The sequence below is a fragment of the Crotalus tigris genome, unplaced genomic scaffold (assembly GCF_016545835.1).
Source record: "Crotalus tigris isolate CLP2741 ecotype Arizona unplaced genomic scaffold, ASM1654583v1 scf7180000017550.10884619, whole genome shotgun sequence".
Taxonomy (NCBI): Eukaryota; Metazoa; Chordata; class Lepidosauria; order Squamata; family Viperidae; genus Crotalus; species Crotalus tigris.
The window spans coordinates 2,829,758-2,852,188 of record NW_024096468.1 but is presented as its reverse complement, the minus strand read 5'-3'; the positions used below and the strand labels follow the sequence as shown (position 1 = coordinate 2,852,188).

Genomic DNA, 22,431 nt, shown 5'->3' with positions numbered 1-22,431 from the left:
GACCAGGGGGTTGTGTACCTGCCTAAATGAAGATTTCGTTACTGGCTTTAGTAACCCACTGTGGAAGACTGGGTCACTTTACCAAGGTTGTGGGGTAGTTTTAATTTCACCATCACTGGATTAATCACCCATTATATTTTAAAAGGCCTGATATATTTTGGCCCTAGCTTCTTACTCAGCCTGTGTAACCTTAAGTATTTAGTGGACAGATACACTTCTTCGCCGACTTGAAAGGGTTTTTGTGGACTCCTCTTCTTGTCAGCTTGTCTTTTTGATGATTGTTCTGCTTTCTGTAGTGCCTTCTTAACTGATTTCCACACGCTTTTAATTTGGAGTATCCAATCGTTCGGTTGTTATGACCCAGTACCTCCCTGAGGTAATTCGGGAATAGGGACAGACTCTATTCTGTGTACCACCCGAAATGGAGTAAACCTTGTACTACTGTGGAGGGTGTTATTATACGCCACTTCTGCGAATGGTAGAAGGTCAGCCCAATTTGTCTGCTGATAATTGACATAACATCTAAGATATTGTTCAATCATCGCGTTGGCACGTTCAGTTGCTCTGTTTGTGCTGGGGTGGAATGTGGAACTCAGTCCCTGAGATGAACCAATGGACTTGATGAAATTTCTCCAGAATCGGGCAGTGAATTGCACTCCTCGACCTGATATGATGCGACAAGGTACTCCATGTAGGTGATAGACATGTGTTACAAATAGTTTTGCTAAACGCCTCGCTGATGGTAATCCTTTGCAGGGGATAAAATGTGCCTGTTTTGAAAACAGGTCTATCACCGTCCATATTACTGTGTTCCCGTGGCTGTCTGGTAGATCGACTATAAAGTCCATGCCAATCTTTTCCCAAGGATGGTTCGGATCGAACACTTGTTGTAGCAAGCCTGACGATTTTCCCACCCGTGGTTTTGTAGTTGCACACATGGAACATTCCCGAACGTATTTCTCTACATCCGTTTTCATACCTGGCCACCAAAACTTTCATTTGAGCAGGTGTAGGGTTTTTAAAAACCCAAAATGACCAGCTGACTTTACATCGTGGCCTCGCCTTAGAACCTCCACCCGTAGGGATTGTGGGACATATAATTTCTCACCCTTCCATGCTAACCCGTCTCTCATAGTAAGAGTATGGGGATGGCTCGTTAACCATGGATCAACTGTAAGAGACTGCAGAGTTTGTACCATGTCTTCCACAGATTGTACCACCAGAATTTTATCCTCAGACTGCACAATTGGAGGTATGAGGGCTTGAACCACCTCCTCCCGCTTATTATGGTACTGGGGTTTTCTAGATCGCGCATTCTCATGAAAATTCCTCTCTCCAGGAACATACTTTAGTCGGAATTTGAAACGTTGAAAATATAGCGCCCATCTTACGTGTTTTGGAGTGAGGCATTTGGGTGTTTGTAATGCTTCCAAATTTTTGTGGTCAGTCCATACTTCAAAATTTTATTTTGCTCCTTCTAAAAAATGACGCCATGTGGCTAATGCCCACCTTACCACGTACGCCTCCTTCTCCCAAGTCAACCACCCTCGCTCAGTGTTGGTTAATTTACAAGAAATGAACCCACAAGGTTGCAATTTTCCTTGTTCATTCTTTTGTAAAAGCACTGCTCCTACCGCCACATCACTTGCGTCTGTTTGTACTACAAAAGGTTCATCTGGATTGGGATGTCGTAAGACTGGTTCTCTAGAAAACAAGACTTTTAATGCCTCAAATGCTTGTTGGCACTTGAGTGACCAGGGTAAGGTTGGTTTGGACGGGGCTTGTTACCTGTGGCTTTTGTATGCAGTAATTCTGTTAATGGCAATGCCACTTTAGCAAAAGATGGAATAAACTGTCTGTAAAAATTTGCAATTGACGACGCGTCCATGGTGGTTACCAGTCTAGGACTGCCTGCACTTTCGTTGGATCCATTTCTACCCCTCCTCCTGATATTCTGTATCCCAGGTAGTCCAATTTACTTTGATGAAATGCACATTTTGATAGCTTAACATATAAATGGGCATCGAGTTTTCATAGCACTTGGCGGACTAATTGCACATGATCTTCCTTATTGTCTGAATATATGAGGATGTCATCAAGGTATATAAAAATTCCTCGATACAAATGTTCATGCAGCACTTCATTTATGAGCTGCATAAACACAGCAGGAGCCCCCTGTAACCCGAATGGCATTACTCTATATTGATAGCTTCCCAATAGGCTGTTGAACGCGGTCTTTCACTCATCCCCTTCCTTTATACGTACCCTGTAATACACCTCCCATAAATCCAATTTAGTAAAGATTTTACCTTTTGCCAAATGAGCCAAAAGGTCTTTCATAAGTGGAAGGGGATATAATTTTCCCACACAAACTCCATTTAGACCTCGAAAGTCCACACATAAACATAAACCCCCATCTTTTTTCTCCTTAAACAAAATAGGAGCCGCGACCTGCGGACGGGCAGGTTGGATAAAACCTCTTGCTAGATTTTTGTCAATATACCTCAATTCCGCCATCTCATTAGGAGTCATTGCATACATACGAGGCTTCGGAAGGGTTGCCCCTGCCATTATATTGATGGCACAATCGGTTGAATGGTGTGGTGGTAGTACATCGCGTTCCCATTCATTAAACACATCTGCGAGGTCGATATATTCTAATGGAAAACCAACCTCCCCCTCCTTCCTGGTTACTTGGGCAGATGTAATCTCCTCTCCTCTTTTCACTTGCTCATGAGGTGGCTGAGGACCACACCAATATGCACTTTGCGATACCCTCCTTTCCACCAGATGGTTGGGCCCCATTTGTCCAACCAAGCTAAACCTAATATCACATTTTCCGTCATGGATGGAACTACTACAAACCGTATTATCTCCCAATGTTCCCCTAACTCTAATCGCACAGGCTCAGTGATGTAGGTGGCAGGCAAACCCCCCAGTAAGGACCCATCTACTTGTTCAAATCGTACTGGTGTGTGTAAGGGCCTCACTCTAATGCCTGTTTGCCGTACTAGATGTTCACTAATGAGACATCTAGTACACCCAGTATCAAGGAGGGTGTTACACTGTTACACCCTGAATATGTACTAGTGATTGTGATAGGGAGGGTGAACGGATGAATGGGTTCGCTTACCATTGGATCTTCTGATGTCTTTATATATTAGTTCAACAAACCAAAAAGGTGGTTACAGAAACCAGGCTAGGCACAGGAAACACAATGGAATGGACACAAAAAAGGAAAATGAGGAGAAACTATAAAAGGGGTTAAAGAGGCAAGCGCAAACTTTCTGTCAGCTTTCCTACCGGACTCACGAAGAACAAAGCAGAGACGAAGGCACCTTGATTCAATCAGCTCCAGTTTACTTTGAGGTAAAGCAATGACATTGAGTAAACAGGCTCTGTGTTGTACAAAGTTTGCGCTGGGAGCAGCCGCCTACCAGCACTGATTAAATATACTTGTGCTAATACTACCCCACCCTCCACCTAACTAGTTATCAGCCACAATCCTGCCAAACCCATGCTCAATAAACCACAAACCCACCCATCCATCATCTACCAACCCCACCCTTCTGTCTCCCAACTAGCATTCGGCAGCAATTAGGGAAAGCAGCTACTACATCTGGGACTTCCTGGGATGCCCTGCTCCGGCAATGCATTCTTCGGGCTACTGCCCATCAGCTGTTTGCCGGCTTGCCACTCATCAGCTGTTCGGCGGCTCAACCCTGTTCTGCACAGGTGTCTGCACATGGGCAGCGTCCCATGTTTTCTGGAACCGCCCGTCAGCCGTTTCAGCGGCCAGAATGCTCGTTGGAGGATTTGCAGCTCGTGTTTTCTTTCCAGGATGGTGGGCTGCTTTGGATCATGTGCTGGTTCTTCTCCCGTCACCAGGCTGGTCCCCCCCCCCTTTTTTGTGTGTCAAGCCTGGGAAGGCTTGACAATATAAGAGAATATTATTTTATTTTCGAGAGCAGATACAAACACACACATGGTCAGTAGAAATCTAAATTTCTTTACTGAGATTTTAATCAATGCCCCCACTTCACCACCAACCCCAATGCTGAAAACTCAGAGTACTAAGAGGAAACAGAATAAGGAATGGTCCCTTCATTTCAGAAATAAAATATGCTTTGAAGAACACTGCAATATGACAGAAGTCGTGATATTTTCCTTAATTAAGTATACATCTCACGTTTCAATCAGGGAAATAGCAGAAAACCTTGATTGGCCACAAGGTTTATCAGTCAGTGAAAGCCAGTAACAGAGCTGTTTCTGTATACTTTTGTAAATGTGAAGCCTAAAGCTGAAACCCCCCAAACTCCCGGACCACAAGTACCAGTTGCTGGAAAATCAACACTTAAAAGCTTTTCAATGAAATGCAGTTGCTGCCATTTTAGAATGAAGAGAAAATGTATCTCCTGTACCCTCTGCTTTTTTTGCTCCCTATAGAAAAGGCATTTTCTAAAAGCCATTTTAAAAAAAGGCTATTTCTGATTTAACAAATGAGATAGCAAATGGGATTCCTGAAAGTTCAGTTTTGTATGTGCACCTTGCTTTATAGAAAAATATTGGAAATAAGAGATGGATATAAAATAATTCTACTGACAAATTACAGAAAATACAAACTTACAAAAACTCAAGAATCAAAACAAAATACTCTGGGGGCCGTATGAAGCCAGACGGAAAAGTTACAGTCAAGGTGTTGAATTATAAATGCACTTGCAGAAATTATTCTTAAACTCTGCCATTGATAAATGTGCTATCAACCTTGTGTCTACACCTGGACAACACTTTCCCTTCTTTCCTCTCCCAATAGCTCATGCTAGAGAAAGGATTAGTCCAAACCTTCCATTTCAGATAGTTCTAGATCTTGAAAAATAGTCAGCTGAGTAGTTCTGAACAGCCTCAGTTTTTAAAGGCACAACAGTAGATATCCAGTTGGCACCAGAGGCCACTTTTACCCCAGGAACCAGAGGCCACTTTTACCCTAGAAACCAAGAAGGAATTCCAGTTCTGGAGTTCTGTACTTGGCAAACCTCTGCAGTGCCCCCTACTGATCAATTTGCGATTCTTGGAAAGAAGATTCTCCTGAGGCTGAAGAGCTGCAGCAACAACTGGAAGCTAGCAGTATGCTACTCTTAGGCAGAGACACATTTCAATCCATGTAGCCATTAGTGCTTCTAAGCCATTCTTTCAGATTTCACCTTAAATTATCACAAATTGTTGGAGATGAAGAAAATAGCAACTGGGGAGTCCAGTATTTCCACAGCTCTTAACCAGGAGGGCTCTTCTGCCTTTCCAGTGCCCTATCTTAACTGTTCAGAAATCACGAGAAACTGTTCCTTCTTTACTCTGCTCCATCGATTTGTTCACTTCTTCCTACGAATCTTGGGCTTCTTCACTGGTCGGAGGTAAGGATTGTCTATCAAGTTCTCCTCTCCATTTCGACTGCCAGAAAGGGAGGTATTGTGCTGAAGTACTGATGCATTCTCCTTCTCAGCTCCTGAATCATCCTGGCAGATAAGACATAAAGTAAATATGAGATTCAAAATTGAAAAATCAGTATCCGCAAGAAGAACCAAGACAGAATAAAAACAGATATACAGGACCCCATGCAACAGGCACACAATTCCAGAGAACAGGGTGCCCTCTGCTGAATAATGGGGGGACATTCTGGAATTAAAGTAGTATAAGACTAAGCATTGATGAAGTTCACTTTTTAGGATTAAAAGCTGCTGTTGGGGAAGAGGGTAAAATGAGATAACGCATGCAATAATCTAGGGTCTCCTTATTATGTATTTTTGAGGTTGTGTTACTCTGACTGCTGATGATTTGGCATCATTTATTTTTAAATGGATATTTTGCCACTTTAACATTTATTCTGCTCGTGGATGATATTGCCATAGGCAAAGCTTACCCAACTACTAAGGGAGATGGAGAATAGACATTCTCTTTCTCAAATAACTGAACCAGCAATCCCTATCTTGCAGTGCTATATGTTTAATTGTTTAATCAACCTAATTCACCTATAACCCAGATTCCTGCCAAATGAAGATGGAAACATAGCTCTCATCTATAATCAGTATAAACCTGGATCATACTGCAGCAACATTAGTCTGTTCCAATCAAAATCAAGGGCATGTTTCCTCTTCCTTACTACATTTCTCTTCTCTTATACAGGTTCATTCTTCTGTAAATTTATTTATTTTATTTATTTTTAAAATTTATAAGCCGCCCCACTCCCGGAGGACTCTGGGCGGCTAACAATAAAAACACATAAAACATAACAAAACGAACAGCACAAGAACAGTCATCCAGGGGTCAGATTTTATAAACCCCAGGCCTGCCGGAAAAGCCAGGTCTTAAGCAGCTTACGAAAAACCAACAGGGTGGGAGCGGTCCTAATCTCCGGGGGGAGCTGGTTCCAAGAGGTGGGCGCCATCACAGAGAAAGCCCTCCTCCGCGGCCCCGCCAAATTTATTTATTTATTTATTTATGAGACTTATATACCGATTTAAGTGCAAGCACTCTCTAAGTGGTGTACACCAGTAAGCAATGTATATATATATTTACATTGCCCCCAACAATCTGGGTCCTCATTTTACCTACCCCGGAAGGATGGAAGGCTGAGTCAACCTTGAGCCGGTGAGATTTGAACCGCTGACCTGCTGAACACAGTCAGCTAAAGTGGCCTGCAGTACTGCACTCTAACTGCTGCACCACCTCGGCACTGCTTGGCCGACGGGATCTGAAGGAGGCCCAGCCTGCGGGATCTAACCAGACGAAGGGAACTATGAGGTAGTAGGCGGTCTCACAAATAGCCTGGCCCTGAGCCATATAGGGCTTTAAAGGTAATAACCAACACCTTGAATTGGACCCGAAGACCAATAGGCAACCGGTGCAGCTTACGAAGGATAGGTGTAACGTGGGTGTATCGAGGAGCACCCACTATCACTCGCGCAGCTGCATTCTGGACCAACTGTAGTCTCCGAATACTTTTCAAGGGTAGCCCCATGTAGAGCGCGTTGCAGTAGTCCAGACGTGAGGTGACGAGGGCATGAGTGACTGTAAGGAGAGCCTCCCAGTCCAGGTAGGGTCGCAACTGGTGCAACAGACGAACTTGTGCAAAGGTCCTCCCAGCCACAGCCGTCAAATGATGTTCCAAATTCAGCTGTGGATCAAGGAGGACACCCAAGTTGCGAACCCGCTCCGAAGGGGGCATATTTTCCCCCGCAAGAGTCAACACTGGACAGTCGACATGGTCCTTGGGAGGCAACATCCAAAGCCACTCGGTCTTGTCAGGATTGAGCCTGAGTCTGTTAACCCCCATCCAGACCCTCACGGCTTCGAGGCAACGGCCCATCACATCGGCCGCTTCACTGAGAGAGCTCGGGGAGGAGATATATAACTGGGTATCATCAGCATACTGATGAAACCTCACCCCGTGCTGTCTAATGATCTCACCCAGCGGCTTCATGTAAATGTTAAATAGGAGGGGGAAGAGGACCGATCCCTGCGGCACCCCGCATTCAAGGGGCCTCAGGGTTGACCTCTGCCCTCCCACCAATACCGATTGCGACCGGCCAGAGAGGTAGGAGAACCACCGTAAAACAGTGCCTCCCACTCCCACCCCTTCAAGCCATCGCAAAAGGATACCATGATCGATGGTATCAAAAGCCGCTGAGAGGTCAAGTAGCACCAAGACAGAGGAATAACCCCTGTCTCGGGCCCGCCAGAGATCATCCATCAGCGCGACCAAAGCGTTTTCTGTGCTGAAGCTGGGCCTGAAGCCAGATTGAAAAGGTCTAGATAATCCGCTTCATCCAGAGACCGTCGGAGCTGGAGCGCCACCACTCTCTCTACAACCTTCCCCACAAAGGGGAGATTGGAGACTGGACGGAAGTTATTTAAGTCAGCCGGGTCCAGGTTAGGCTTCTTGAGAAGGGGCCTCACAACCACCTCCTTCAAGAATTGCAGGAAAGACCCCTCTCTCAACGAAGCATTGATCAACACCTGGAGCCAGCCTCGTGTCACCTCCTTGGCAGCCGAGACCAACCAGGAAGGACACGGGTCCAATAAACAAGTGGAGGCGCTCATTGCTCCCACCGCTCTGTCAACATCCTCAGCGGTCACAGACTCAAATTCATCCCATAAAACTGAGCTAAGACCTGCCCCAGTCATCTCAGAAGGTCCTGCCCAATCGGAGTCTAGATCTGTCCGAATCCGAGCGATTTTGTCTGATAGGAATTGCACAAATTCCTCCGTTCTACACTGTAAGGGTTCCCCGGCTTCCCGAACGTTAAGTAGGGAACGGGTCACCCTAAACAGGGTGGCGGGGCGGGATTCTGCAGACTCAATAAGTGCGGAAAAATGCGAACATTTTGCCGCTCGTATCGCCACTAAATAAGTCCTAATATAGGCTCTTAGAAGTGTCTGGTCGGATTCGGAGTTACTAGCCCTCCAGCGTCGCTCTAGACGTCTCTTCTGACGCTTCATCTCCCGTAGCTCCTCAGTAAACCAAGGTGCCCTCCAGGATCCACAATCACGGAGAGGTCGCAAAGGCGCAATCCAGTCTAACACCCCTGATGCCACCTTATTCCAAGCAGTGACCAAGGACTCGGCCATTTCGTGGAGGAGGGAATCAGGAAAACCCCCAAGCGCTATTTGGAACCCCTCCGGGTCCATTAAATGCCTGGGGCGGAACCACCTAATCGGTTCCGCCTCCCTGCAGTGGGGGAGTAGGACCGAGAAATCTAACCTCAACAGGAAGTGATCCGACCATGACAAGGGAGAAGTAACTATACCCCTTAAATCGAAATCATGTCTCCACTGCCCTGAGAGGAATACCAAGTCGAGCGTGTGTCCTCCCCTATGGGTCGGACCCTGAATTATCTGGATCAGGTCCATGGTTGTCATGGAAGCCATGAACTCCTGAGCCACACCAGAGGATTCGCCGAGTGATGGCAGATTGAAATCCCCCAGCACCATAAGCCTGGGGAATTCCACCGCCAACCCGGCTACCCCCTCCAGCAGCTCAGGCAGGGCTGTTGCCACATAGCTGGGAGGCAGGTATGTCAACAACAAGCCCAACTGAACCCTTGAATCCAACCTCAAGAGAAGGGACTCACACCCAACAAGCTCTGGGGCTGGGATCCTGCAAGGTCTCAAGGATTCTCAGACAAGAATCGCCACTCCCCCACCCCTTCCCTGGAGTCGCGGTTGGTGCATTATCTGAAACCCGTCTGGGCACATATCTGAGAGAGGAACACCTCCCTCTTGGCCCAGCCAGGTCTCAGTAATACATGCCAGGTCAGCCTCCTCATCTAGTATCAAGTCCCGGATGAGGGGGGCTTTATTAATAACCGACCTGGCATTAAGAAGCAGCAACCTGAGGCCAGGGTCCTGAACACCCCCCTCTCCAGGTATTGGAGAAGAGTCCAAGGGGTCGGAACAGGTAATCGCTTTAATGCAGAGAGTCCTTGTTCCCCGAAGATGGCCCATCCCTTGGCTCCCGCCATATCTACCTCTCCCTATGATAACCGGGATGTTCCGGCCCACCTCCACCCCCGAAAACTCCCCATCCACCCCGCAGGTCTCCCTCCCACCATCCCTCCCTCCCGGCAGGCCACATCTCACATTCAAATCAAGCCGGGAACTACATCCGCCTCCCCTCCACTTCTGTTTACACACTCAGCAGAGGGGGCACCAGTTCTCATTCCCAGCTCCATCACTCACACCCATACACACCCCAATACAATAAAACAAAAAGAAAATTAAAAAACAATCATACAGTCAACATACACTGGCTAAGAGATTCTGGGAATCGAAGTCCAAATGCAAAAGCTGCCCCAAAGTAGAGAAGGACATATTACACAGAGGAAAACCACACCGCCATGTGGCAGGCTTGCTCCAAAATTCTTCTAACTTTTTAAGCACATAGAATTATCTAGCAGATTTGGACTTGATCCACAAATTTCATTTACAAGATGGCTGTGTTCAATATAGAATTTCCAGAAATTTAGAGCTTATATTACACCGAATTAAGCAAAATGTCTTGAGTTCTACCATGCTCATCTGTAGAGCGAGGTTCTCTGTGTCTGTCTGGTCATCTTGTTCAGATGAATCAGTCTCTTCCATCTGCTGCATCTCCAATTCAGAAGGAAGCAGAGCTGTCAGGTAGGGTATTACAAAAGGCCTGGCAGCTATCACTGAAGAGAAAGGAGAAATGATTTTAGAAACCAGACAGAAAAAAGTGATTCCAGATTCTTCTCTCAAGTAAGCAGCCTAAAATATAAGAAGCATAGGAGGAAAGCTGGTTTTTCAAAGAAAGAAGCAGATTATTTCAGATCATCTACTACCATACAAGCTGTGAAGAGATATACTGCAACTTTGTGTGTAATGGATGTTATTGTTGAATACCTCTCAACAGTGGGATTACTGCACATGCTCTACATGGGGCTACCCTTGAAGAGTATTTGGAAGCTACAACTGGTACAGAACACAGTGGCACAGATAGTTCTAGAGACCCCTCAGGTGGCACATGTGACACTGCTATTATGTGAGCTGCACTCACTGCCTATTTGCCTTCTGGGTCCAATTCAAGGTATTGGTTATCACCTTTAAAATTCTTTATGGCCTGGGTCCAAGGTATCTGAGGAACCACCTTACCCCAATGGGATTAACCTACCCCACTTGTTGCAGCAGAAAGGGCCTACTATCAGCCAAAGAATTTCAGCTGGCGGGGTCCAGGAGAAGACGGTTTCTGCTGTTGCCACCACCCTCTGGAATATTCTCCCATCACAGGTGAGATCTGCCCCAATACTTCTGACCTTCCAGAAGAATATAAACCTTCCAGCTACATTGGAGGTGGCTGACGTGCAGATGGTATCCATGCTAAAGTCAATGCTGTAACTCAGGTTTCCCCATTCCTGGTCCAGCACTTAATTTCTAGACCAAACATGCTCTGCTAGACTTAGTAAGCATATTTTACATTTTAAAAAAAAAACACATCCCAAAACACACACAAAAGAAAACCTTCCAAATATTTTAATCCCCACTATCTCTACTAGCATCATCATCTCAAAAATATATATAGATGACTCTCAGCTACCCAAAAAGTTTCCTGCCTTTGATCCTAAGCACTAAGCATCCTATTGAAACAATCTATCTCCCCCCCCCCATTGCAGCTTAGACACCTCTTACAAGGAAAAGTGCTGACATCATCTTTGAAAAGACTCTGTGTCTCTCCAGTTTTTGCCATGAAGCGGGTCAAAGCTCTTTCAACATCTCGTCTCTGTGAAGCAGCTTTTTCTCGTAAGATCTGATAATCCAATACAGGCTCCCGATATGTCTGTAGGCAAAGGAAGGGAAAACAGAAATAAGTACTGTGCAATAACTTATCACATGAATTTCTACCACTTACTGGGGGGGGGGGAAGAACCAATCACTCATGCACATCTAATGGAGAATCAAAGCTTTTTATTCATAGCACGTCTTCCAAAAATAGCAGAAAAAAGTTTCTATTCTAGGAAACTGAAATATACAACCATACATTTAACACTATAGGAAAATTTCAACTGTATATAGTCTTGTATCGCTTTATGTATTTTTAACCATACTTTATCACTGTTTTATGTAAGGCTTACTGGTGTTTTGATATAAGTATGAGGATCTGGAAACTCTGGGAAATGGCCAGGGATATGAGAAGGATGAGGCTTGTTCTGTCCGGCTGTCAGGGCTTTTGGGGCCACGGGCTGATTTGTTACAGGTGCTGCAATTGAAAATGGAAATTTGATGATGAAAATTCTACCACAATACTATCAGTCAAGTTGAAAAGAAAGATAATGCAATGGCTCTGCCATCTAATATGACAACTTGTTCAGACAAATAGTTGAAAGAACATTGTTCAGGAAGCATAACATAAAAAAGCAAAATATTTAACACCTGAAATAACACATGTTAACAAATCGGAATCCATCAAAACTATAGAAAATTTTACGCTGAACTGTCTTCCTCTTTTCCATTGATCATCAATCCAATGCCATCAGTTACGTTTTTCCGTGCTCTCAAGTTTAATAACAAGGAACATGGGTAAGAAAAAGGATAACAAGATCCATATAAAAGCAATTCATATTCAGGACTCAATAGCGCAATTCTAAAGTCCTCAGTTGGTATGGTAGATGATCAGTATGGGGCACAGTTATATCTTCTAAACAAAGGACAGAGGTATTCTAATGGTTGTTAAACATGGGATATTCTAAAAAAGGGATCAGCCCTATCAGCCGTGAATCAGCATAAATAGTCCATTCCAATATTGACACTGATTTCAGTGATTCTTAAAGGTCTGCCAGATGCTCCTTTAACTACTGATTTCAACAGACGTTTGGTTGACATTAAATCTGCTTAAAATTGCAGATATGTATTGCTTAAGAGTACCACAGAAACATTTAATAAAAGATTGTTAATGCAATCGCTTGAAAAGCCATATAATGTACAACAGACATAAATCAGGTAGACTAACCTTTCATTTTTTGTAAATAGCTAAAAAGGAGATTCCAAGAAAAACAGGCTTCCAAACAGAAAAGAGGTACATAAAATATTTTTAATGTGTATGCATGCTATAGAAATTATTATTACCTTTGAGAATACAATACCATATTAAAGAGAAATTAGCACAATTCTAAATCATCTAAACATACTTTTGAACTAATGCATTGCACTCCTTTTCAGGAAATACACAAAGAAATAACAGCATACTAGAAAACAGCTTACATACGTGCAGTGATCACCATCCGTTGGGAGCGTTTAGCATATGCAGGGAGCATCTCAACATTAAACCCTAGAATATATAAAAAGAAAAAGCATTTTAGCAAGTCAGATCCAGAGTGCATTTGAAATTAATTAATTAAATTCAGATGCACTACTTGGGCTGAGGGAACACATAGCAGTATTCAATCTATTCCCTTCTCTTGATTCTACCACAGTATTTCCCAACCGGGGAACTTCCAGTTTGTGTACTTCAACTCCCAGGATTCTTAACAATGGCTGTACTAGTTGGATAATTCTTGAAATTGAAGTCAATCTACTTGAAAATTGCCCAGTTAGGAAACATTGCTCTACAGAGTTCTACAGAGGACCCAGGACAGTAGAACAAGAATATATCCAAATATATCATTCTGTTCTGACAAGTTGATATGGATCTCCTAAGAATACAGTCAATCATATTTATGAGATGAGACGAGACGAGACGAGACAGTAAGATAAGGTAAGTAAGATAAGGTAAGGTAACCTTTATTGTCATTTTTTATGGTGGACACAACGGCACACATCAAAAATGAAATTTAGTTCCCCGCTCTCAAAGTGAAACCCATACATGACACACACCTAAACATACTATGTACAACATATGTATAGACCCACACTGCTACATATACATAACAAATATTAAATACTGTCCAACTTGAATATATAACGAAAGGAGGAAGCTTGAGAGTTCACAAGGTTAATGCTGAATGGAATGAAACTATGGCTGAATCTGGATGTTCTGCTACAGATACCATGATACCTAGTCAACTACAAAATAGGATCTGTCTGTAAAAAAAACAAAACTGAAAAAGGATTGTTGTGTCTTCAGCTGCTCTGACATAATATCCATGAGCACATGAACTATACTCAGGTATTTTGTTCTCACTTTTGTCAGATCACAGAAAAATATGTGCAAGACAAGTTACTTCATCCTGGATATTACTGCATAAGTATTTACATTGAACATTATACTGCAAGACATACATTGTCTCTCCAAAGCCCTATATAAGCATAATTCTGCTCTCCTGCTCAGAAAAGAGGACAAATGGCTGGACTAGAGGGTCACTCAAAGACCTCAGAATGAAGAAAGGCATCCCAAACCTCCATAAAATTCTCTGGTTGCTAGTCTCTTCATGATTTGATTCAGTAAATCTAGGATTCATTTTGAAGAAGCCAAATGTAAATCCTCTGTAGATAAGCCATATCAATCACCATAGTTACAAATCTACTCCCGCACCTACAGCACAGGAAGATGAAAATAAACCCACTGTCTTGGCACTTACCCATTTCAACTAAGGTGACCACAATATCTGAAAGGGTTGGCTGTGTCCTTGCAGTATGTTCACAAAAAGACTTGGCACTCCTCCCTATTTCGGAAATATCTGCAAAAGAGAGTTCAATGCAAGACTTAAATTTGAAACCTAGAATCACTTACAAATTCAACATCAGCCCAATTCTGAATTAAAGAAACTAAATCTCTGAAAAGTCAATTTGGTCTTGTGGTTAAGGCACTAGGCTAGAAAGCAGGAGACTGTAAATTCTAATCCTGCCTTAGCTTTAAAAGGCGGCTGTGTGGCTGGCTTTGGGCCAGTACTCTCTCTCAGTCCAACTTACATCACAGGGTTGTTGTTTGGGGAGAATAGGAGGAGGAAGGCACATTGGGATATTTGTCTCATTGAGTTATTTATAAATAATAAAGATGAAATAAAAACATTCTAATTCTCCCCTCCTCCAGTGTTTAGGTTGCCAAGCAGGAGAGATATGGATAAAACTGTTGTTACTCTCCTGTATTATATGCTATTCATAGTACTTTGGAACATAAGTCTTTTACCATTTTGTAAGATATGTCCTTAAAGTAAACACAAAACAAGAAAGGCTGACCAAAGAGGTCCATTTTTATGTTTCAGGAATTGCCAAACAAACTAGACTTTACAGAAAAATGGATGTTAGCATTTCCTATGGCTGAATGAATAGGCAGACATACAATATGATTCATTATAAAGTGACAGGATTCCTAACTATATGCATGTATATGTATACACACACATACTGGTATAGTTTGAGTTGGATGTAATGAACCAGTTACATAATCCTACAATCATAATCAAGATGAAAACACTGATAAAGCAAAGAATAATTCTTGGGATATTCATCTCATTGAGTTATTTATAAATAATGACAATGGAATAAAGCAGAAGTTGTGAAATATTTAAGATACAATTTCAAAAAAGATATAAAACTATTTCACAGCATTTCTATACTTGAAATTCTGAATATAGGTCTGGTTGCTGCAGTTAAACAGCACTATAGACTTGGAAAAGATATGGAGGAACAACCAAAATTATTAACATTATTATTTAAATTTTTATACTGCCTGATAGATAAAAGGAAATATTTTATACATGGTCTAGAATTTGTTTCTTAAAATGAAATGATTTCTACCAGTTTGGGAAATTTTGCAACTTGAACAAATTCACAGAGGATGAGGTAATCAATAGATGCTAATCACAATGGTTATATATCATCTTAACAATCAGAGGCATCAAGCTTCTAAATACTAGCTCCTAAGGAACCAGAGCAGGAGTCAATTTCAGTCAATAGGCTATCTAGTTAGCCCAATAGGAAACAGAATTCTGGACTAAATAATCTTTTGGTATGATATGTATAAGAAATGTTCCTATGATCTCACAAATTAAATTGTAAATTGAATTAAACTGAAAATTAAAGCAAGCAATGGATTCCAAGATTCATAAGTATTTTTGTTTGTAATGAAAAATGGTAATAGTTCTATAAAAATAGTAAAATCAATCAAGAAGCTCCATTCTATATTCTATATTCACTAAGGCTACAACAATTAATGTTGCTGCTGAACGGCAGAAACCATTCCTACTATTACAAATCCCAAAAATATGTACATTGAACATTTGTAAGAACAAATTCCCAGTATCCATTTGCCACCAACAAACACAAATGTAAATCAGATGCTTAAGTTTATTTTTCTGAGGAATCTATGAGGCAAAAGAACATCACAGCGATTCCTTTCTTTAAATAATGACAAGAAACTGACCAAGGAATCTGAGTTTTTCAAAATAAGTTTTGACAGAATAGCCAACACAAGATGAAATAGGAAGATTGCTCAGTCTTCTTCTCATATGCCTTGTCTGCCTTCCTATGTAGAACTGTGTTCCTAGTTTGGGAAAAATCACAGAAGCTGTAGCCAACACTGCTGAATCCTTTCAAGACACTTCAAAATAAATAGAACTTGCAGAGAATGGAAGTCCCTGTGTTTTTGCTATTCACTCAGTTTTTGGTAATTGTTTTCTCAAACACTAATGGATTTTGTCTATGGAGATTCTCAGTCAGAAAAGCTCAGGAGGATCTTCAACCAACACAACATATGTGCACACTTCAAACCTAAGAATACACTAAGGCAGAAGCTTGTCCATCCTAAGGACAAAAAACCTAGACACAAACTGAGCAACATGGTATATGCAGTACAATGCAGTGAGCCATGTACAGATCTGTACATTGGGGAAACGAAACATCAACTTCATAAACGTATGACGAAACATCAACTTCATAAACATATGGCACAACATAGGAGAACATCAGGACAAGAGGCAGCAGTCCATCTGCATTTAAAAGATAAAGGCCACTCTTTCGAAGATAACAAGTCCACATTTTGGACAAAGAGGACTGCTGATTTGAAAGAGAGATCAAAGAAGCCATCTATGTCAAAATTGAACATCCCTCACTCCCCTTATGCTGCATTCATGGGTCTGATAGGGATGAGAGGAGAGAAGGTGTAGAGAGGAAGTAGGGCAGTGAGAGGAGAGGGGGAGGGGAAGAGAGTAGGATGGGAGCTGAGAAAGAGAAGGGAAGTAGGGAATGTTTTAAGAGAGGGTGGACGCAGCCTGGGGGGAGTGGGCAGGTCATACCAATGGTTATGAATTTATTTTATTTCAAAATTGTATTGTATTTTTTATAATGTATAAATGGAAAAAAAATTAAAAAAAATAAAAAAAAATTGAACAGTCCTCTCTCAACAGAGGGGGAGGGATCTGATATCATCTATCTCCAGTCTACAACACAGTCCTTTCAACAGTTCTAAGAAGGCTCCACACCTATCTGCACTACTCAGCTGACCCTAAGACATATATAAGCCTCTAGGCAACTTTAACTTCCCTAAAAGAATGCAAATGAACAGCTGTCTGTAGGAGTATAAATCTTTCCATTTCCCACCATCCAGTCAGAACTGAAGAAGCTTCTTGGATGAGAAGCGAAACATCTCCAAAGAAAACAAGAAAGTCCAGTTGCCTGGGATAATTAATGGATTATACAGAGGAAAACTTATTATTGAAGCCATTATATAATAGGGAATACTCACAACTCTGAAGCATTTCTGTCATGGTTTCTACAGCAGCTTTCTCAGCACTCTCAAATCCAGCCTCTGTCAACAATGAACTAACTACTACCTGGAGAGTCCTTCTTCGAGCCAGATAGTAATTATCTGCTGGGGTTGTAGAATGTTTACTACCTGATCGCTATTGAAAGAGAAACCAGGTAAAACAGTGAATGAAAATAGAAAACAAAAAATGCAGAAAATGACAAGGGTTATTATTGAGTGATTTCTGTTATTAACCAAAGAGTCTACAAAAGTCCATACAGGAGCTGATTTACACATTACACTAAAGTAGAATTTTTCAGTATGATTTGCTAAAACAAGACAGAATGGATTAATTTGCTCATAATATTAAGCCATTATATGTGTATTTTACACATCCCATTAACCCAATCCTCCTGCAAAGCCAACTATGGTTTACTGCTACATGTGAACAACAGTAAACCATAGTCTGAATAGCAAAAAATCAGGAGTTTCTAACTAAAGTTTTGTTAGTCAGAAAAGGTGCTCCCAAACTACTGGCATTCTCTTCACAATCCACTTTTCAGTAACCATAACTAAAAAAATTGTCTATATAATTTATACACCACTCAAATTTCAGATATTCTGAACTGTTTATACAATGTACAATTAAAAATAAAAATCAATTACAAATTATTAATTAATATACCATTTGGAGATAGCAGAACCTTATTTAACACTGAAAAATGCTCCCTCCTACTAATTCATGAACCCTGACATAAAAATAATATTGCTACAATATGCGTTGTTTTCCTCTTTTCATATCAAGTTCAGGTGACCGATTACTCTAGGACAGCAGCTCCCAACCTTTTTTATACCCCGCACCCCTAGAATGCTTCTGATATATTCTCACACCCCTTACAAAGTTCAAAATAATGGCAACAAATTATGCATATACACTATAATTTTGAAAGCCCAAGTTTTTGCACCCCCTGGAATATTGTCTCGTATCCCCATTGGGAACCCCTGTTCTAGGAGGTTACACAAATTATCTACACAGTTTATTCACTAGAACAGAACACTGTGACAATTCTGCTGATGGAGGACGCACTTTAAAAAAAGTTTCAAGGAGACACATTGGCAATATTAGACACATTGGCAATATTATTAGTATTTAGATTCAAAGAAGTCAGAGATCCTTTGAACCCATCGTGGACACCTCCTCTGTACTTGTTCGAGCTTTGCTTTTTCTGATCTTACATAGTAAACTTGCAGGCTCAGCCAAATATTTGTTTTTAGTTTAGAGGTATTTGGCAGGGTGCAATCATATGTCACCATTTTTTTACCACCTCCTAAATGCTGATATATGCAGGGTGTACCAAAAGTTTGATTCCATAATTATACAAATTACAATAAATGTTTGAATTGGTTTCCATTTTCTTTTAAACACTCCTTTGCTTATTTGACCCATGACCTTTAAACATTCCTAAGTATAGTAATTTTCTCTGAATAAAATAAAAATACTGTGATTGATTTATGGGGTCTGACTCTTGGTACTCTGTACTTCCTAAATTCCTAAACTACTATGCAACCCCAGGAAAATCTAGGATTTCCTCAGAATGTGCCAAAAGGAACTGCCTGCACTAAACCTAATTTCATCTTTTTGGGACATGCATCACGAAGTTGCACACACGCATGAAAGGGGCAGAGCTTGCATTGCCATAGGACAGTTTTAAATCTAGCAGTATTTTCGCTCAAAGAGAGATCCCTCCTTAATTTTAGGAATAAAATAACTGTTCACATTGATAATCTTCCCTTCTGGGAAGATACCAGGTGGATAATGCTTGTGTAAAGAGCTAGTAAAATAAAGAGGGAAAAGGAGACATATGGATTTTAAATTTTGGCTTCCTAAACATGCTTGTGCCGATGTCAGATGTCTGTGTGCATGTTTGGGATGCCTCGTACATTCCAGGCGTTTATCATGCGTTTTGTATAGACATTCGTGGAAACCTACCGAACAACTTAATTCCGTCCCTCAATTCGGAAACGTTTGAAAGGTGGATAGACAGTTTCTGGAGCCAATCAGAATCAAAGTGTTCGCCTCTAGAGATTCTGTGCCAGAACAAAAATCCCCCCTGCTCGGAACCTCGCGCCGTCCCAACCGAGACTCTACGAGTTGAGTCCGAGAAGGCTGCCAGATCACACGAACGCAACTTGATTAATGTACCACAAAAAGAAATCTGTATTCCTGGAGCCATCCTTACCGTGCTAAAGGTACTGCACCCACCAGTCCCCGGGTCTGCCATCTTGGATTCATAGCAGTAGATGTGAGCATGCGCCGCTGCGCAGTGTCTTGTGGAACTTGCAGTTTCAAGATGTAGAGGGCGGGCTGAAAGTGTATTTTAGGTCCTACAGGGATTTGAGGTGTGATAACTATTAGTCCTTAAAAACGCCGGTTGAGAAAGCTCAATAATGGACTGTAGATTTAGAAAAAGCTGTAACCGGTGTCTTCAATACTTGATTTGATCGATAATTGTAATTGCTAAACTAGCCATTTGATTCCTGAAGTATTATCTGTCCTGGAGAGGGGCGGATGTAAACAGTGTTCTCAATGAAACATTACCTTCGAAATACACTATTGTGAAATGTCAATGCAAAACTCAAACACATTTATAAGCATACTAGGATAATAATGAGGATAATAACGTTTGTGAGAAAGTAACTTCACAAGCTTGTGCCATATTAAATCTAATTCCAGATTAATTCAATTTTTAAAAGTTATTTGCTATATTCATCTGTTACATTTAAATATTAACTATATTAAGCTACATTAGAGCACCATGGGTATGATAAAATATGGCTTTATCCATGTATAAGGAGAACACAAGGACGTTTCCACACTACCATTGTTTCTACATCCCGCTACCTCAAAAAATGTGTATTATGTTTTCTCATGTGTCTTGGATCAGTACTGTTCTTTTGAATGCTGCTTCCAAGACTGGTTTGGTTCAGTTTTTTTCTTTTTTTAGATTGTCTTAAGAGATGTAATATTGATGGTGGTTATCAGCATATTTATGTGTTCTGGAGTTAGGATTTGTTCTAACTGATTCTTGAATTTATTATTTGTGTACTAGTATTTATTTAGTCCAAAATGAGCACCCAGCAAACCCCAATCTTCATCATTCTGATGTTACATAGCCTGGTCATGAAAAGATAGAAAAATGCATCACCACCAGATGGATCCGTAGCTGGCTGACCAGCCGTATTCAGCGTATGGTCCTCAATGGAACCACATCTACGTGGAGGGAAGTGTGTAGTGGGGTGCCCCAGGGCTCTGTTTTAGGCCCAGTGCTCTTCAACATCTTCAACGATTTGGGCGAAGGGATAGATTGGGAACTCATCAAATTTGCAGACAACACCAAGCTGGCAGGAATAGCCAACACTCCAGAAGACAGGCTTAGGATACAGGAGGATCTAGACAGACTTGAACACTGGGCGCTATCTAACAAAATGAAATTCAATGGTGAAAAAAGTAAGGTTCTACATTTAGGCAAGAAAAACCAAATGTACAGGTATAGTATGGGGGGTGGGTAGGCAATAGTGGTAACTCAAAGAGGGATCTGGGAGTCCTAGTGGACAAATCATTTAGATATGGGCCAGCAGTGTGCTGCAACTATCAGAGAAGCCAGACGCAATGCTGGGCTGCATTAACGGAGGGATAGAGTCAAGATCACGCAAAGTAGTAATACCACTCTACAATGGCTTGGTAAGCCCATACTTGGAATACTGCATCCAGTTTTGGTCACTATGATGTAAAAAAGATGTTGAGACTCTAGAAAGAGTACAGAGAAGAGCAACAAAGATGATTAGGGGACTGGAGGCTAAAACATATGAGGAACGGTTGCTGTAATTGGGTATGTCTAGTTTAATGAAGAGAAGAAAGAGGGGGGACATGATAGCAGTGTTCCAATATCTCAGGGGCTGCCACAAAGAAGAGGGAGTCAAGCTATTTTCCAAAGCGCCTGAAGACAGGACAAGAAGCAATAGATGGAAACTAATCAAGGAGAGAAGCAACCTAGAACTAAGGAGAAACTTCCTGACAGAACAATTAACCAGTGGAACAACCTGCCTCCAGAAGCAGTGAATGCTCCAACACTGGAAGTTTTTAAGAAGAAACTGGAAAGCTATTTGTCCGAAATGGTATAGGGTTACCTGCCTGAGCAAGGGGTTGGACTTGATGACCTCCAAGGTCTCTTCCAACTTTATTATTATTATTATTATCATTATTATTGTTGTTATTGTTATTGTTGTTATTAGACTGCAATAAAACAAGTTCAGAGAGCACCAAGAACCCAACAAAATTCTCCTTATCCATTTTACATAAACAGAAGCAAAAATTCTTTGTACTCCCTTCCTTTACATCATGACTTTTCTTCATGTTGTATGTCAGAAGATCCAGACAGGTCTTATCAGAGGCAGCTTATGTTTTTTCTCTGTTATAGATTTTTACTTTTCATGTACAGTACTTAATGAATCCTTTGAGTCTGATTGAATCCCACCACTATCAACAATTGTTACTGGCTATTTCTTAAACTATACTTAATTAAACTGATCCAGTTTCAAGAGACAAGGAAAAGTATTGGACTTTGGTTTCTTTATATCTCCCTATAAGGTTTGGGAAAATGGTTTATTTTGTAAAATCATATAAAAGTGGTATGCAATTCTTTTTATATTCAATTCTTTTGCAACCCCAAACTATTACTAAGTAATACATGGTGGGCACCCACTCTCCTGGCCATTGAGAAATATTTGAACATCTGATTCTGCTGATTCAGTTAGGTTCACAAAGAAGAATATAACCTTGGGATGGTGTCTTGAATGCCCTCTCTCCATCTTTTTAACCTTATATAATTTTATCCTTGTTTAAATTGTCTCCCACTGGAACACAATATGTTTTTATGTTTTAATTGGACACTGTTAGTTGCTTATTAGCAAGATGGATGCTTTCCAAATTTGACAAATAATTACCATTGCAATATACTATGACAATGCTTACACTATGCTCTGTACCACACATGTCAAACTTGATCACGTCACTAGTACTCTATTACAATAACCTGCTAATATTTTATTCTATACTATTACTAGCATGCTTCATCATTTCTTTCTTAAGCCTTTTCTGCCTTAAGTCCCTTCTTTTTTGAGATTTTTTCTTTTTCTGTTAATGCTCAGTGTACCTTGTTTGTTGGTGGCTGCCAAATTAGAAA

General features: G+C 41.3%; 1 protein-coding gene across 1 annotated transcript; it reads right to left on the bottom strand.

Moving 5' to 3' along the window:
- Positions 1-3,339: 3,339 nt before the first annotated feature.
- TAF8 (TATA-box binding protein associated factor 8) lies at positions 3,340-19,525 on the bottom strand. Its single transcript, XM_039340248.1, has 8 exons — positions 19,429-19,525; positions 17,189-17,345; positions 14,085-14,183; positions 12,773-12,835; positions 11,643-11,767; positions 11,200-11,347; positions 10,063-10,205; positions 3,340-5,510 (listed from the first exon to the last, which is right to left on the bottom strand). The coding sequence occupies exons 1-8, from the start codon at positions 19,468-19,470 to the stop codon at positions 5,367-5,369; spliced, it is 921 nt and encodes a 306-aa protein (XP_039196182.1). The 5' UTR covers positions 19,471-19,525; the 3' UTR covers positions 3,340-5,366.
- Positions 19,526-22,431: the final 2,906 nt, after the last annotated feature.

Excerpts from the sequence above, each read along its gene's own strand:
- TAF8 (XM_039340248.1), bottom strand. The coding sequence starts at position 19,470 with ATGGCAGACCCGGGGACTGGTGGGTGCAGTACCTTTAGCACG. Across the intron at positions 17,346-19,428 it reads GGTGCAGTACCTTTAGCACG|CGATCAGGTAGTAAACATTC; the intron begins GTAAGGATGGCT and ends CTCTTTCAATAG. Across the intron at positions 5,511-10,062 it reads TCGCTCTACAGATGAGCATG|GATGATTCAGGAGCTGAGAA; the intron begins GTAGAACTCAAG and ends CTTATCTGCCAG.